Consider the following 16,210-nt stretch of genomic DNA (forward strand, 5'->3'; position numbering starts at 1 on the left):
TGGGGTTTGTTGTCACATATGCAAAGACTGGGCCAATGAAAAATGCACCTCTGGCAATTCTGTTTACGTATGCCAGGACTTCCGTTCGGATGATGTGTCTGACGAGTGCTGTAATTAGTTGGTCAGATTTTGTGTCATCATGTAAAAATAGATTTTCCAGTTATTGTTGGAACTACAGTATGTACACATTTCAGGACATGTTTAAGTTCCGTGATGAACCATCCATCCATCAACTGAAATGCTTAAAAAAAAAATCAACTTCATCTCAAATTTTCAGTATAAGGAAGGCAAAACAGGCATTTGCGGCTGAGAGCTAGCCTATGATGACCTACATACCAGCAGTTTCTAAGGACTTTTAATCCAGTGCATATTTCATAAAACTGTTAACATTTGATCAATGACTATAGTACATTTACAAAACCAATGATAAAGAAAAATCTTTGGCTGACTTCAATTAAAAAACAACAGGAGAACAAGAATAATTTTGTACTTGTTTTATTATTTGCACAATCCAGTGTGATATCTTATCCCATATAGCGAAACAACTTAACTGATGGTGGGGCAGCATTCACATGTTAACACTCTCTATTTATTTGATTGCTTCTACGTATCTGCATTGACACAAAATATGACAATGACATGAATACAAAATATTTACTTGAGACTTTGGTCTTTCATCTAGTACACATTTTGTTTATATATAATGTATTGATTCCGCCAAATATGTAAAGATAACATCAAGTCACGGTCTCCACTAAATGTGGGTCAGTGCAGTGCTATAGTGAAAGGCCAGCCACCCAAATCCTGGTCTTCGAGGGCCGGAGTCCTGCCATTTTTAGATGTTTCTATTCTTCAACAACACCTGATTCAAATAATCAGCTCATCAGCAAGCTCTACACAAGCCTGATAATGATCCTGATCTTTAGAAATTGATATGCAAACAGGTAGGCATCACTTCTGCCTGGAATTTACAATCAAAGGTCAATCTTATGACCTACTGCACATGAAAAAGAAAAATGTATCTCATATAAAGTGATCTGAGCTTATCCTTTTATGTTGTAGAAGATTTGATAGTCATTGTCTAACCAATTGTCACTGTCTTTCACATAACTGCCTCATTCATTTCAACCGTGTACACAGCGATGAGTCTGTTTTGCAGGCTAGGGTCGGGTACTATCAGAAAGAATTATTTCACTGGATAGTTGGTACGTGTTTAGCGCAACCATAGACAGCGCAGAAGTTCACCATTGTTGTGATCACGGCTTGAGCGTCTATTTTAACTTGCGCAGACTGTTTTGTAACTCACTAAAGTCCACCGCTTGTCATCCAGCATGGTTGCCTTTGTACATGGCACACAAACATGATGTCATACGGGAAGGGCCTTTGTATAGGGATGGAGAAACCGAAGCTTTCCGAAACAATGAACCACTTTTGAGACAATTGCCCTAAAACGATGCACTTCTTCGAGGCATTTGACACACTGCAAGAGCTCCATCTGTTGGTCAAACATGCACACATGGAATTTTTAGAATCACTGTTTTCAAAGCTTCATTCCTTGCTATCATGTATGAGCCTCAGCATTTCATAAGTTCAATAAAGTTTTAGTGGATGCTCACTATCTTTTTCAACTGTGGGATTTTGTCGTCTTTTTAAAGTGTGATTTACACAAGTAGAGTTGACCTTTTAAGTCTGTGTCTGTTTTTGTCTGTGGTGTTCAAAACACTATTTTAAGAGTAGGCTAATATTTATTTACACTTGGAAGAGAATAAAATACAGAATTGAAAAAAAGTAATAATAAAAGTTTCTCTTTAGTTGAGGAACAAACTCACGACCTTAAGCTTTGGAGACTGCCACACAACCACCTAAGCTATGTCCCTCCTTCTGTTTGTTTATCTCCAAGAGACCAAAAATATTGTTTTTGGTCTCTGAGTCAGGAAGATTCCAGCTGACATGAGCGATATATATACCAATGCACATCAGAAGCTGTGTGACTGAGAGAGTAGATCATCTGTCTCCCAAGGTGAAGGTCGAGTTCGTTCCTCAAATTTTGACTCTTATTTTTCCAATTCTTTATATTACTCTCTTCCAAGTGTAAATATTACTCTAAAACTGTCTATTTGGTCCCACTTTAAAGTGAAATTTACTCTACAGAATTTAATGAGTAGGTACAGTGTTTTGTCAACAGGGATTTTGTTTTTATTATATGGTATACGTAGTTCCATAATCCTAAAATGGAAAAAAATATTGGAGCCGAAGGTTCAAAACCTTTCCTATTTTGTATTATGTAATTGGGACTTTAATTGTAGGCAGGTTTGTCCAACACCGAGTTCATCTTTCCCGCGAAACACCGTGAAGTCGTTGACAGGTCTGTGACGTTGGAGGCCTCGTTTGCAGTGGTCACGTGATTTTCTGCATCTCCGAAGCAGTTGTTGGAACACTGCTTGGACACGCCTCCACTTAATTTGCTCGAATCATATTCGAACAGGAAGGCTCGAGCGTAACATCTCCCTTTGTGTATTTTTCCGTGTGATGGATACTGGCTTAGTTCGTCATTTCAGTGTTTCCCCTTTTATTTTACTTATTATTTGTATTTGGAATAATTATTATTGAAGGTATTGTAATGTGTGGCAGGTGGTGGTGGTACATTGAATCCTGCCATTAGAAAAATCACGACACAATTTCCTGTTTACCTGGCACTTGAACGCACTGGTGCAGGTTAATGATTAATTTAACTTCCTACAGTTCAGCTTCGACTGAAAGCAACTTTACAACCTCTGCCCGCTGCCGGTCAGACGCCATTTGAGGGATTACAGAAAATCCCGAGCTACCTGAATCGAAGTACTCATAATTTGGATTTTAAAAGACACTTGTCCAGTGCGACTCGTGTTTTTCGACGCTAAACTAATTTTCGCTTGGGTCAGCCGTGGCGTGCTTTGGTTGACCATCGAGCGGGTTGACGCCTGGTTATGGACCGCTACAGGTACTTAATTTTTAACCAAAAGCGCGTCCTCGTCCTCGGTGTCCTCCAAGTGGCGTGCGCGGCTCTCTGTGCGATCTGCGGCTTCATGGATGCTGTTTTCCGCAAGGATACCCCGCTGAGCACAACCAGGACACCAGTGTGGGGTGGAATGGTGAGAAGTTCGGACCTGCGCAGTCGTGTATGGAACTAGTTAAGACAGTTAGACATTGGACATCGTTTCACTATTCGTAACTAGTTTTGTTGTTGTTTAAAACATGAATTGAATGTAAGATGGCTACATCCACAGCAGGAGTTCAGGGAGGTCTTCCTGCATTCCCATTGGATAATGAAACAACAGAAAGTAATCAATTCTTTTCTCACATTTAAGTAATTTTACAAATGATAATGAAGGAGCAGAACAACGGGTTATAACTTCTATCTAGGCCAAAGGCGGACTACACCCTGAGCTGGTCGCCAGCCAAACCATAGACAAGTTGGTATTTTAAATATACTTAAAATGAAGCAACATTTTGAAATGATTCAGAAAAAGAAAACCTTAAACAAATTTCTTTCGAGACTACAGAAAGGACTGTCTGTCTTTTGGGATTTATCCCCCCCCCCCCCACTTTCTGCAGTACGATGAAAGTCAACATAGTTTTGCATTGTGTTTCTTTGTTTCTTCATATTTCTCATATTTGGGGTACTGTATGTGTATTTCCTTTATAACACTGACAATACTAATTGTTTATGTGCGCCTTCCCTAGGCCTATTTCATCAAAGTAAAACTAAGAACTAAAATACTGTAATTAAACAAGTCACTTTTTGAAACTTAAAAATGAGTGAAACATGGCAGAAAATCTGAATTTTAAATAATTTCGCCTTCCTGTGTGGAGTTTGCATGCTGTCCCCATGCTTGAGTGGATTTTCTGTAGGTGCTACTATTTCCTCCCACAGTACAAAAATATGTATGTCGGGTTCTTTATAGTTGAGTGAATGTGATTGTGAACGGTCGTCAGCAAGTTAGTCATCCCTATTGATTTTATTGATTCTAAATGTATATTAGGTTGAGTTGCCATGTGTCAATTGTTTTAGGATGATAAAATTGCTAGTACAATACACAGATATTGTTCAGATTAGAAATAAACTATTGTGACTGGTAATCTTTCTTGCAATGGTTTTTATTCTTGTCTTTTGATTGCTATCCATTTTATGGTTTTTACTTTATTTTTTATTTTATTTTTTTTAGATCATGGCTTGGCCAGGTGTTTTGGCTCTGTTTGCATCACAAAGGAAAAATGCAATTCTGGTAAGTTCTATACACTGTTCTGTATGTAGATCTAAATTTCCATAACGGTCAGTGTAGGAGTCACATGTTATTTTGCTTTTATTTGCGGTACATGAACACAGGTGGCAGTGTAGGCACTGCCTGGACCTCTCCACCCTCCCTCCCTAATCCTTTTAAGCACAGGTGTCAGGTCATGCAGTTTTTACCACTCGCAAACACTTGCTCATACATTAATTTCTGAAATAGAATTTCAGTTAGAAAATTAGGAGCCTAATTTTTGCCACGTTTGTTTTGGATTGAACCATTGAAGCCATTTTTTTTTGGTGGACAAATATTTGCTAACCCTGCCTTCAGTGCTATGGGAAAGATGGACCTTACCACTCGGAAACTCCTAATCATTATTTTGTTGTTATAGCAAATAAATAAATAAATAAAATACACATAGCAGCTGATGTACTCTTTGCTCGCATAACCGAACAATTATAGCAAATAATGAGTTGTAAAGGAAAAGAATTGTGTATGCTACGTAATTGTGTGGATTTTAAAACAACGTGCTAGCGGACGTTAACACCCTTATAAGTGTTAATATTTCTTGCCATTCACAAATCCTTCAGCCCAGGTTGAAACTTGAAAAGTTCTCTCAACTCAGAAACTCAGGTATCAAAATAACCCTGGAGAACCCAAGAACCCTTTTCTTCTTTGGAAAATTATGAATTATACATTAAATGACTGCTATAAATTCACTGAACACCAAAATATATGTTTTTTCAATTTAGGATTAGGGCGAAATTGGACCCTTTGGGATTTAGGGGTATAATTTTGAAAAATCTGAATAACAAAAACTGTCAGTAAACTATTTAGAATTTAAGAAAATAATCAATCAAATACACAGCTACATTGAACAATATAATTTTTTTGTTTTATTTGTTGCATTTTAGCCATCTTGTCACCACCACTCTGGCTCATGTAAGTGCAATATTCATCCACTAGATGGCCCCATGCAGGGGTCAGAAGTGGCACTCTGGACTTTTGAAGTTAAATTTGTAAAAACAAAAAAGGTCTTTGTTATTTGAATAGCAGAATTTATAGGGGCCACATTTGACCCTGTGGGTTCTCCAGGGTTAAATTCACAGTTATCCAGTAGAAAATAAAACATGAGGGGGCGTTCATGTGCAATTTTCTACTCGACATGTGGTATTTACAATAATTTCGATACCACATGAAGGCAGCATTCGTCAAGCGTGTCAAAACATCTCCCACATCCATCCACGGCGACTACAGGACCAAAGGTTAGTCGTTACAGACAGTTTAATTTCGAGTGATGAAGACAAAAGTTAATAAGTTAAAGTATATGGCAGATCATTTTTGAAGATTTAAGATAAAAAATAATAAAGACTTTTTTTTCAAATCTAAATCATATTTAAACTTTGACCAGCATTTGCAGTGGAAGTCTACTTGACTGGCCATCACATCAGCCAATGTAAAATTGGTCATTAGCAAAATAAAGGTTAGCGCATCAAGCTATAATATATCACTCAGGTGGTAAATAATTAGATACAGGCCAACAAATTATCTGTATGCACATTGGACTTGTTCAATATATTTTTTTACATTATCAGTTGCGACTTCCGGCTTCTTCTACCATGGCCTGCCCTAATTTAATGATCTAATGTGGTGCCCTAGGAAAGAATTTACTCTATACCAACTTTTTTTTCTTTTTTTCCTTAGAGAAAGCTCAGTATTGTTCATTTTGGAATTTTACCGATTTGACATGTCATCATCATTGCTCTCTTTTTTTTCCCCTCTTTTTCTTTTTTTTTGTATGTGCATGTGCGGGTGTGTGTGTGCGTGTGGTTGAGTGTGTACTCATTAGTTAACCTAAAACCTATTAAAAATCCCATACTGTTCCCCTAAATCAAATACTTCAGAATCCAGCTAGAGTTGTGAGGTTGTCAGGAGACCCAAGGAAGGATCAAAGAAAGGAAAGTGAAATCCAGCATCGACCAGATATCATCTACTACCCACCGGGTTACCAACCAGAATCTTTCACCAACCCCATAAACATCTAAATTCCAACAAATTAGGGAGACCTCAAGAAACCAAAGGAAAGAAGGATAGATGAAGCAGAGTGAGATCCACAGACATCAGACTCCACCGATTCAATGACCAGAGGAAGAAGCAGATTGTGTTTGAATTTCGGTAGATGCTGGTGTGGTGGATCTGGCATGCATGAAAACCAGAGAGGGGAGCCGTCGACCCAGGACAGAGCAAGCACAAGCACGTAGGTTTAAATGGAATTAATTGAGAAAAAAATAATTTATTTTGGGTAAAGCTTTCATTTGAGTGGTGGCTATTCGTCCTATTGGAGAAATGGGAAGATTATTCTAGCGCTCCAAGTCACTATAAATGCTATCCAGAAGTGGAGTAAAGTTTAAATCTCTAAATACTCTATACCTCCTTCGACGATTTACATATGCTTACAAAAGAAATTAAATTTTAGGATTGCCTTTAGTTTATAGTAATTCATGAATAGTTTGGTTACTGTCAAATCAGTGTCCTGCTGTTGCGACACCTAATTGGACAAACCAAAAGGAGTAACAACTTGACATCTCTTTCTCCCATTTTCCATCCACTTTTTTTTTTTTTCTTCCTGTGCTATGGATAGTTTTGGTCATTTTGACATGTTTACAAATTTCTCTGGGGTCACATCGATGATTGTGTCCCTCCACCCACAGAGAGCAAGCAGAATACTAATTTGCCAGAGGTGGGAGTATTTCATATTACAATTTGTAGCCTTATGAATTGGGCATTGGTTTAAATTTCAGTATGTTGTTAGCTGTTCCATGTTCAGGGTTAGTTGTCAATATGTGCAGCTTCCCCACTTGGAAGAAACTCCTTCATCCACAGCAAGTTTTATCTGGATTTTTTCCCATCACATTGATCAAGCAATACTTTTGTTTCTCTTTATTTGATCATTAAGTAGTTTGACAGTTCATCAAGAAGTTTCATTCCTTACATTAGTCACTGGCAATGAGGTGCATTAAGTGCATTTGAATTTGATTTAGGATTTTAATGTGGCGGCCGTTGCTCAGGGTGTAGAGACGGTCGTTCAGTAACCAGAAGGTCGGCTGCTCGATCCCCGCTCTCCCCAAGTCGTGTCCTTGTGGCCTTGGGCAAGGCACTTCACACACATTGCCTCTATTGCTATTCACACTGGTGTATAGAAGGTGCAAATGTTTGGTGGTGGTCGGAGGAGCCATAGCCGCACACTGGCAGCCACGCTTCCGTCAGCCTGCCCCAGGGCAGCTGTGGCTACTTAAGTAGCTTACTGCCACCACAGTGTGTAAGTGCATGAATAATGTATCCATTCCGTTGTAAAGCTTCTTTGAATGTCTAGAAAAGCGCTATATAAATCTGATGTATTATTATTATTATTATTATTATTATTATTAATAGAAAAAATCTACAAAATTAAGAAAAATTAGTTAGTGTACGTTGTAACTGTAACTATAAAAGCCTTAGTTTTACTCATGTTTTACTTTTGTCCACAACAAATGGGGCAGTCAGGGTTGTTTTAGTTTTTTGTTTTACATTTTAGTTTAACATAACATAAAATATTATATCTACAACTTCCTATTGCCCTTTAATATGGAACATTTTTACACCAAAAAAAGATTACAGTACAGTATTTAAAATGTCATTACTCATTCATGGAATAGTTTTATTTTTATGTATCATACAAACTGCAACTAATTAAGAGGTAATTCAACGCAGGTGAGCACAGCTAAGACGTAGGAACACTGATTTCAAATTAATTCACTCCACTCTTCTCCGCTTAATAGATTATTCACATTAATTTCAATTGAATTTTCTTTCCTTTTGAATTAAAAATAAACAAGTTAATATAGTAGTAAAAATACGTTAGAATAAATTGTATATATATGTGTATATATTTAAAAAAAAAAAAAAGAGAAAGAAAAAAAACATTTTGTTTATTTATTTATTTTTTAATTAATTTTTTTTTTTTTTAAAGGAGAGCAATGATGAAAAGAATAAATTGTATTGAAGTTGAATTTTCACATGAGTTTTGCCCCCCCCCCCCACCCCCTCAAAGTCCATAGTGCGTTTTGCATCTACTAAATGAGCGAGCCAGCTCTGTGTCCTATCAGTCCTGCCACAGCAATCAAGTCAATCACATGATTTTTATTTTTTTTTTTTTTACGCCACTAACCACTTATTTTTTTTTTTTAAATAGCAACTCGTGCACATGATAATATCCTTGAGTGTACTTTGGTCCATCCAGGTGAGTGTGATGGTGGCGGCAGCGTGCCTCTCTTGCGTGGCTTCTGTGTTTGTATTGGGCTATTCTTCTCTAACGCTCACTTATGGAGAAGAAGATAAGGAGGTCTTCCACCATCACGACAGTCCCAAAGTGGTAATCACAGTCCCAAAACGATCCCTATATCATTATCACACTTGAGTGCACCAGTCATGCTTGTTTGTTGTCTCCACACAGACGTTTGTACTCCATCGGATGGTGAAGGGTGCCAACGCCACCGCACTGCTGAGCTGCGGCCTCAGCTTGCTCCTGTCTTCTCTCATTGCTTACGCCGGTTGCTGTAGTCTACCCCGGTGTGGCTGCTATGACGCCCGAACTGGACTGGTGGGAACAAATAATGCCGGCATTACATTACTACAGTACATTTACTTTCAGATTAGCAAACTATGCAGTGGTCAATCTTAGAATAAAGTTAGCTTTATGATGGAAACAATTTTTCCATTAGCAGAACTCTTCAATGATATTTTCACTGCAGGCATAGTATCATTTTCCCTGGTTGTTTCTATGATGTTGACAAGCTTGCAAATGCATCTCACTTTTCACAAATGCCTCGAGCTGCTCATTTTCTTTTCTCAGTGGATGCTAATCTCTCCAGTCGTTTTTATGGCGCAAAATGGATTTTTGTGAATCTATAACTTAGGGCTGCTCGATTATGGAAAAAATTGTCTTTTCTTTCATCAGGGAAAAAAAGTATATTTCTATCTGTTTTCGTTTTGCAGCAATTAGCATTAGAATATAGCTAAGTTTCATCATTATTCAAAAATCTATTTCAAATTGAGAGGAAAAGAGCTTGTTGCAACATGGCCCTGGCTGATCTCTTATACTCTGCTGCCACCTACTGGCCGTTTTTGTAATAATTACCATTGCTTCAAGCATTCTCTTCAGTTCAGAGGCTGCATCAAAGCCTTCTGTATGCTCTAGCATAAAAAAGTATAAATACGTCATTGGGAGCATGGTAATATTTAAAATGGAATGTATTTATACATTTTTGGGAGCAAATGAGTTGAGACTAATTAAAAAAAATAGAAGCACTATAATTATGTGAATTCCAAACATACTGTATAATAATTTTTATTTCTGTATTTTGTTTCATCATTATCTATTTCAAATTGTGAGGAAAACAGCTTGTTGCAACATGGCCCTGGCTGATCTCTTATACTCTACTGCCACCTACTGGCCGTTTTTGTAATAATTACCATTGCTCCAAGCATTCTCTTCAGTTCAGAGGCTGCATCAAATGTACAAATACGTCTTTGGGAGTATGGTAATATTTAAAATAGAACGAATTTATACATTTTGGGGAGCAAATGAGTTAAGATAAAAAATTTAAAAGCCACCAGACCCAAAAACAAAGAGCTCACAGCAAGCATCAAGAAAGAGTTGACAGCTTCCAGGACCCCCAGGCAATGCCACGGCACATGGAAGCAGTGGTTAAGGCAAAGGGAATCCAACCAACTATTGAAGATTGATATATCGTTTTGAAAAAAAAAAAAAACATCCATCTTTTTAATATCCATCAACTCAATTTGATGAATTATGAAATTACTATATCAATGACTAAATGATGCAGCCATATTTATATTACATAACATTTTTTCCACTTATGTTAAGAGTTTGAAAACTTACAGAAAAAATAATTTATTGTACATTTTGAACAGATATAAAATTTGAGATTAATTGCCAGTTAATTTATAGAAGTCATGTGATTAATTACGATTAAACATTTTAATCGCCTGACACCCTACACACCATCTAGAGCAGAGGTGGGCATCAAGGGCCGGAGTCCTGCAGCTTTTGCATGTTGCCCTTCTCCAACACAGCTGATATATGATCAGCTCATCAGCAAGCTCTGCATAAGCCTGATAACGATACTGTTGATTGGAATCAGCTTGTGTTGAAATTGAGAAACCTCCAAAACCTGCAGGACTCCAGCCCTCGAGGACCGAGATTGCCCACCTCTGATCTAGAGCATAGGTGTCAAACTCCGGTCCTCGAGGGCTGACATACTGCAGGTTTTGGATGTTTCCGTTCTCCAACACAGCTGATATATGATCAGTTCATCAGCAAGCTCTGCATATGCCTGATAACGATCCTGCTGATTGGAATCAGCTTGTGTTGGAAGAGGGAAACCTCCAAAACCTGCAGGACTGCGCCCCTCGAGGACCGTAGTTTGACACCTATGATCTAGAGTGTAATCCAATAGCCCTTCCATGTCTATGTTAGCCCAATTTTTCCTGTGTATTGCAGGAGACACTGGTTCCACAGTGTGACCCAGGGAATGCTGAGATGGTGTGTACCTGGCAAGGTAGAAGTTCTCAATCTTGAAGTCATTCAGATTTGACCATTTTGAACCTTTTGCTATTCACCGTGAGAGTCTGATGTTGTCTTTCTGCTTTTAGCTGAAGGTGACGACAGGCTCTTCAACTCTCCAGCTCAGTCCACCAACTGTGGAACTACAGAGGAAGAACATTCCTCTAAGTTGCCTCCATACAGCAGTCTGACCTAAGATGATGCTCTGGCATTTTTTCATACTAGGCATGAACAAGTGATGCTGCTTTCAAAGACTGTGCCAATTCATTTCATTTTTCTTGAAAGAGCAGATAGCAAGCACTGAGCACTCCAGTAGCATCATTCTTTCACTGAAGATCACTGTACATAGCCGCTTGGATAATACTGTATATAGCTACACTTCAACTATCAAATATCTGAATGCAAGTGAAGGAGTATTTCACTGCCTTTATGTTGTGACAGTGTCAGTTGTTTTTAATTTGTCATTTAATAAATTCAGCCTTCAAAGTAGTTTTGTTTACCTGCTATTTATTAGGGATGTAGCGATAATGGCAATATCATAATATCGTGATATTAAAACTGCCAAAATTACAACTAAATAAATAAATAAAAACAGATATAAAAAGTATAATTCAAAAATTAAACAAAATATAAATATAAATGAAAATAAAAACAATATACTACAATATATATATATATATATATATCACAAAAAAAAAATAAAGATAAATATAGAAATAAATATTGAAATGTATAAATATAATTAAATATCAATAAATAAAAATTCTCTGCTCATTTATTTCATGCTGCTGACGCTCTTTCAGGTCGAAATGTTATTCAAATGAGGGGGCAGTCCTAAGCCTATCTTGGGTTGGGCTCTGCTGTTGCAAACTGTCTTTCATTGGTCGCGTGAGCGGGTCGGCGAACAAGGAAGTCTCGCCCGCTTGCATGGAGAGTTCACTGTCACTACGACTTGCAACTTTGCTCGACAACAAGTCACAAGTTGACACGCTTAGGACCGCCCCCTCATTTGAATAACATTCCGACTTGACAGAGCGTCTGCAGCATGAAATAAATGTGAGAGCAGAGCATTTTTATTGATTGATATTTAACTCTATTTATATATTTATTTCAACATTTATTTATATATTATTATTTTTTGAATCTTTTTTTTAGATATATTTGTTGTTGTTTTGTTTTCATTTACATTTATTTGTTTGTATTTAATTTTTAATGATATTTTTTATATCCATTTTTATTTTCACTTTACTTCATTTATTAATGTATTTATTTAGTCATTTATTTATTTTTAATTTTGGCAGTTTTGGTCCTCCATACAATATTGTCGTTGTCATATCACGATATTAAGAGCAGCACATCTGTCAAAAAAGTCAGGTTGATTTTCATTTGTGCAGTTCTAGCACCCTCTGGTGGCAAATTTTTTTTGGGTGCCGTTTTAATCTTCATAAGGGATATTTTGGCCCTTTTATGTTTAAAATCCACGCTAATGGTCAGATGAAGGGCAATGTAATATGCTTGTGGAGGAACTCAATGTGGGCGTGCATTAGCAAGTAAGTGCCTCAATATTAAGTGTTATTAGAGATTGTAGATTGTTTATATGCATTGCTTTTATATACAAAATCACATTTTTTTTTATTTTTTTTTTTAGTATGAGCTAATTTTTTGACAAAAATGTGACAATTTTTTATATCGCCATTCTCTCCACAATATTGTGATAGTTTATCATGACCTAAGACCTTCATATCGTGATATCGTATTGTGATGTTTGGATATCTTTACATCCCTGCTATTTATAGAGATGTTTCATGTTTATCACAATGATTCACTACAAAACCACTTCAACCATTACTCCAATAGTTTAATTCATTAGTCAATGGCAAAGTATTTATTTGATAAACAGGACCAGTGATTTGTACTACATGTCTGTAACCTGAAAAGAAAAAAATCTAAGGAACAAATTAATGCAATGTATTTATTTATGCATATATAAAAGAAGACGGTGAACAAAAAAGCAGCAATCACATAGAATCTTTGCTGAGGTGCAGATATAATTTTCCTCCCTACGTGCTTTGCCCCAGAAAAAACAGTTCTGACCTGAGAGAAGGCTGCTTTGTTAGACTGAATGACAGCTTCTTATTAGTAGATGTTAATGTGCAGCAGACCTGTGGCCACACAGCAGTGGTGTTAAATAACTTTGGTTATGGACAGCAGCCTCTGGTCTGTTAAGAGGATTGTTTCTGAAACTTTAAGGCTCATTGCCACTGAGGACGTCTTTTTCGGTACAATATGCAACGTTTGAATGTCTATGATCAAAATACATGAAGGGTACACAGAATACAGCTTTTAGCACCTTTTTGGGAGTACCAAACTCCGACACACAACAGTCTATTCAACAACTAAAAGAATGAATGTGTGACAGCAGAAATAGAATGGATAACTTTTCCCAAACAGCCAGCCAAATGCCAATGAAAAACAAAATACTGGTGGTTGTCCATTGTTGCCCTTTGTTTACTGTGTTAAAATGCTCTTCTTTGTGAAATTCCTTGTTGAGTTACACTGTCAAAATATATACATAGATATGCCATCCTGACTACTGATGCCACATAGAAATGCAAGCCAGACCTTGATTTACATTTGTAAACTGTACTATGGTGATATTTACCTAAGAATCAAGTTTTGCCATAAATGTGCAAATGTGAAGTCAATTCTCGAGAACTGAGGTATTTTATGGTGACGAAGAAGAAACAGTTAATGGCGCTTATCCTATTATCATGCTTAGATTTCACATTCCAACTATTGTCCCAACAGATGCATTTCAAATTCTGTATTAAATCTACAGTGTGTTTTTGGCTATGGAGGACCAAAATTGATAAAATTAAAAATAAGTAAATGACAAAATAAATAAATGAATAAAAGTGAAAATAAAAACAGATATAAATATAATTCAAAAATTAAATACAAAAAATATAAATGGAAATAAAAACAAAAAATATATCTCTAAATAAATAAATAAAAATATATAAAAATATATGAAAAATAAACGATATTCAAAAAAATAAATGTTGGAATACAAAAATAAAAATAGAATGATTTATTGATTAATATTTAATTTTATTTATATATTTAGTTTTGTATTTATTTATTTTAATATTTCTTTTAATTTTTTGAATCTCATTTTTTATTTTTATTTATTTAGGGATATATATATATTTTTATTTTTTATTTTTTTTTCTATTTACTGTATATGTATATTTTTTTATTTAATTTTTGAATTATAGTTTTTATATCTGTTTTTATTTTCATTTTTTAGACATTTATTCATTTATTTATTTTTAATTTTGGCAGTTTTGGTCCTCCATATTTGGCAACCACAGAGCACAAGCAACGGATGAAATAATTTATGATCATGTTGTTGCACCGACTTATTTCCATTCTAACACAGATGTCAACCTGCTCCCCAGCCAACATTTGACGCTCATTAACTGTCTTTTTTCTTTTTCTTTTTTTGTGGCTGTGAATCAGTCTGTGGATCCTCATAATCCATTCGTCTCATCTTTCCTCCAATCAGCAGCTGCTGCAGGCCCAGCCCCGTGACCCATCACCGCTGTCCTCCCTGCTGCTCAAGTTGATGCTCCCTCCTGATCCCGCAGGAGGCTGGCTCAACATCAGAGGCTTCTGAGACTTCAGCTTGTGAGCCACAGTCATGAAAATAGCCTCAACGTGGTCACTATTGCCAGAGCTCATGCCGCCCTGATTGTTCGGGTTCTTTGCAGAGGTCTCAAACAAAGGCATGGAGTGGGAGTCGGCAAACTGCTGCGCCACGTCTGTTCCTACTTGGACGGAGTCTTGGAGGTCACACTTGTTTCCGACGAGGATCCTGGGCACTTCTGTGCCCAAAGCGTGCTGCTTACACTCCTCAATCCAGGCGGGGAGGCTGCGGAAACTGGCAGAATTGGTAACGTCGTAGACGAAGACGACAGCATGCACATTGCGGTAGTAATGTTGCACCATGGACTTCCTGAAGCGCTCCTGGCCTGCTGTGTCCCACAGCTGGATCTGTGCATAGAATAAACACATTGATTTAGTTGAGATCTTTTAGAAGCAAGTTATCCCTCATCCTAACTATGGTCTTTTTGAAGACAATGTCGGCAAGACGGCAACGATAATGATTTCTGTTTCTGTCTCTTTTTTAAATCTGAAAACATGCATGTTTTTGTAAAAAACAAACAAAACAAAAAAACAGTTTTCCTGTACTTGGTTACATTCCAGTCTGTACTTTTTTGACTGCATATAAATGCTTGAGTATTTTTCTCACATCAGCCACTAACAGTGTGTAAATCATCTCATGGGGGCAGAAGAGGCAACCAAAGAACAGGGAAATATATCATGTCATGTTAAACTTGAAGACGATTTACGTGACACAATTTATGTCTTTCTGTTAGACACACGTCAGTTTCCCGAAACGCATCCTACGTTTTATTGGACGTATCTGATCTATTAATAGATATCACCAATTACTGATCAATTCACATGATCAGCTACAATGCCCACCTTGAGCTTCTCGCCGTCAATCTCGACCAACCTCTCTCTGAAGTCCACCCCGATCGTGGCTTCGGTCTTCTCGGGGAACTTTCCGGCGCAGAAGCGGTAGGTCAGGCACGTCTTCCCGACGCCCGAGTCTCCGATGACGATGATTTTAAAGATACGAGTCCTCGGCGGAGGAAGCCCGGCGGAGCTCGTCAGAGAGCTCGAGAATTCACCCGACGAAACGCTCTCCGCCATGGTCGCCGACAAACTGAACGATTACCACTGAACGCCCCTTTCCCTTCACCTCACGGCTGCTAAGTGCTACCCTCCAGTGCCGTTGTTGACAAGCAAGCAGTACAAAGAAAAGCTGCTACTGTTTCTCGAAACGTATGTGTATATGTTAAATCTGACTGATCATTTGTGGCTTTCGGTTACAGTAATTAATATTTGCTGATATGTCTGTAAAAGTGTGCAGATTTATTTTTTTCCTTCCTTTTTCTTATTTGCATTTCAGCCACAAAGCCACGTTACCCTCTGTGCTCACTTCTCGCGAGATAATTGACTGTTGCATTCACTGGAGGCGGAAACGGAAGAACTCATTGAAGAGCTACGTTCATAAAACTGACGCCTGACATGCTGTCCAAAAAGCTGCTTTATTCAACTTAGATTTTTTACCAATTAAATACGAGACAAACTGCTTAAAACAAACTATATTACATTAGTTGTGCACTTAGCTCACTCATGGATTAAAAACAAACAAACATGTATATGATATTTACCATGAATGTTT

The 16,210-nt window shown here is 37.3% G+C and overlaps 2 protein-coding genes across 2 annotated transcripts; one reads left to right on the forward strand and one right to left on the reverse strand.

The window, feature by feature from the left end:
• Nucleotides 1-2,467: 2,467 nt before the first annotated feature.
• On the forward strand, nt 2,468-11,382 carry LOC144059688 (uncharacterized). The gene is made up of 6 exons (XM_077578950.1): nt 2,468-3,131; nt 4,206-4,265; nt 8,548-8,679; nt 8,761-8,907; nt 10,831-10,888; nt 10,983-11,382. Exons 1-6 carry the CDS (start codon nt 2,967-2,969, stop codon nt 11,087-11,089), a joined length of 669 nt encoding a protein of 222 aa, XP_077435076.1. The 5' UTR covers nt 2,468-2,966; the 3' UTR covers nt 11,090-11,382.
• Nucleotides 11,383-12,730: 1,348 nt separating this feature from the next.
• On the reverse strand, nt 12,731-16,120 carry rab33ba (RAB33B, member RAS oncogene family a). The gene is made up of 2 exons (XM_077577210.1): nt 15,445-16,120; nt 12,731-14,949 (listed from the first exon to the last, which is right to left on the reverse strand). Exons 1-2 carry the CDS (start codon nt 15,673-15,675, stop codon nt 14,458-14,460), a joined length of 723 nt encoding a protein of 240 aa, XP_077433336.1. The 5' UTR covers nt 15,676-16,120; the 3' UTR covers nt 12,731-14,457.
• Between the last annotated feature and the right edge of the window lie 90 nt (nt 16,121-16,210).

Source organism: Vanacampus margaritifer, chromosome 10 (genome assembly GCF_051991255.1).
Source record: "Vanacampus margaritifer isolate UIUO_Vmar chromosome 10, RoL_Vmar_1.0, whole genome shotgun sequence".
Classification (NCBI taxonomy): domain Eukaryota; kingdom Metazoa; phylum Chordata; class Actinopteri; order Syngnathiformes; family Syngnathidae; genus Vanacampus; species Vanacampus margaritifer.

Coding starts and splice junctions, on each gene's coding strand:
- LOC144059688 (XM_077578950.1), top strand. CDS start 2,967: ATGGACCGCTACAGGTACTTAATTTTTAACCAAAAGCGCGTCCTCGTC. Junction 4,266..8,547: donor AAAGGAAAAATGCAATTCTG/GTAAGTTCTATA, acceptor TGGTCCATCCAG/GTGAGTGTGATGGTGGCGGC. Junction 8,908..10,830: donor ATGACGCCCGAACTGGACTG/GTGGGAACAAAT, acceptor TGTGTATTGCAG/GAGACACTGGTTCCACAGTG.
- rab33ba (XM_077577210.1), bottom strand. CDS start 15,675: ATGGCGGAGAGCGTTTCGTCGGGTGAATTCTCGAGCTCTCTGACGAGC. Junction 14,950..15,444: donor TTGACGGCGAGAAGCTCAAG/GTGGGCATTGTA, acceptor TTCTATGCACAG/ATCCAGCTGTGGGACACAGC.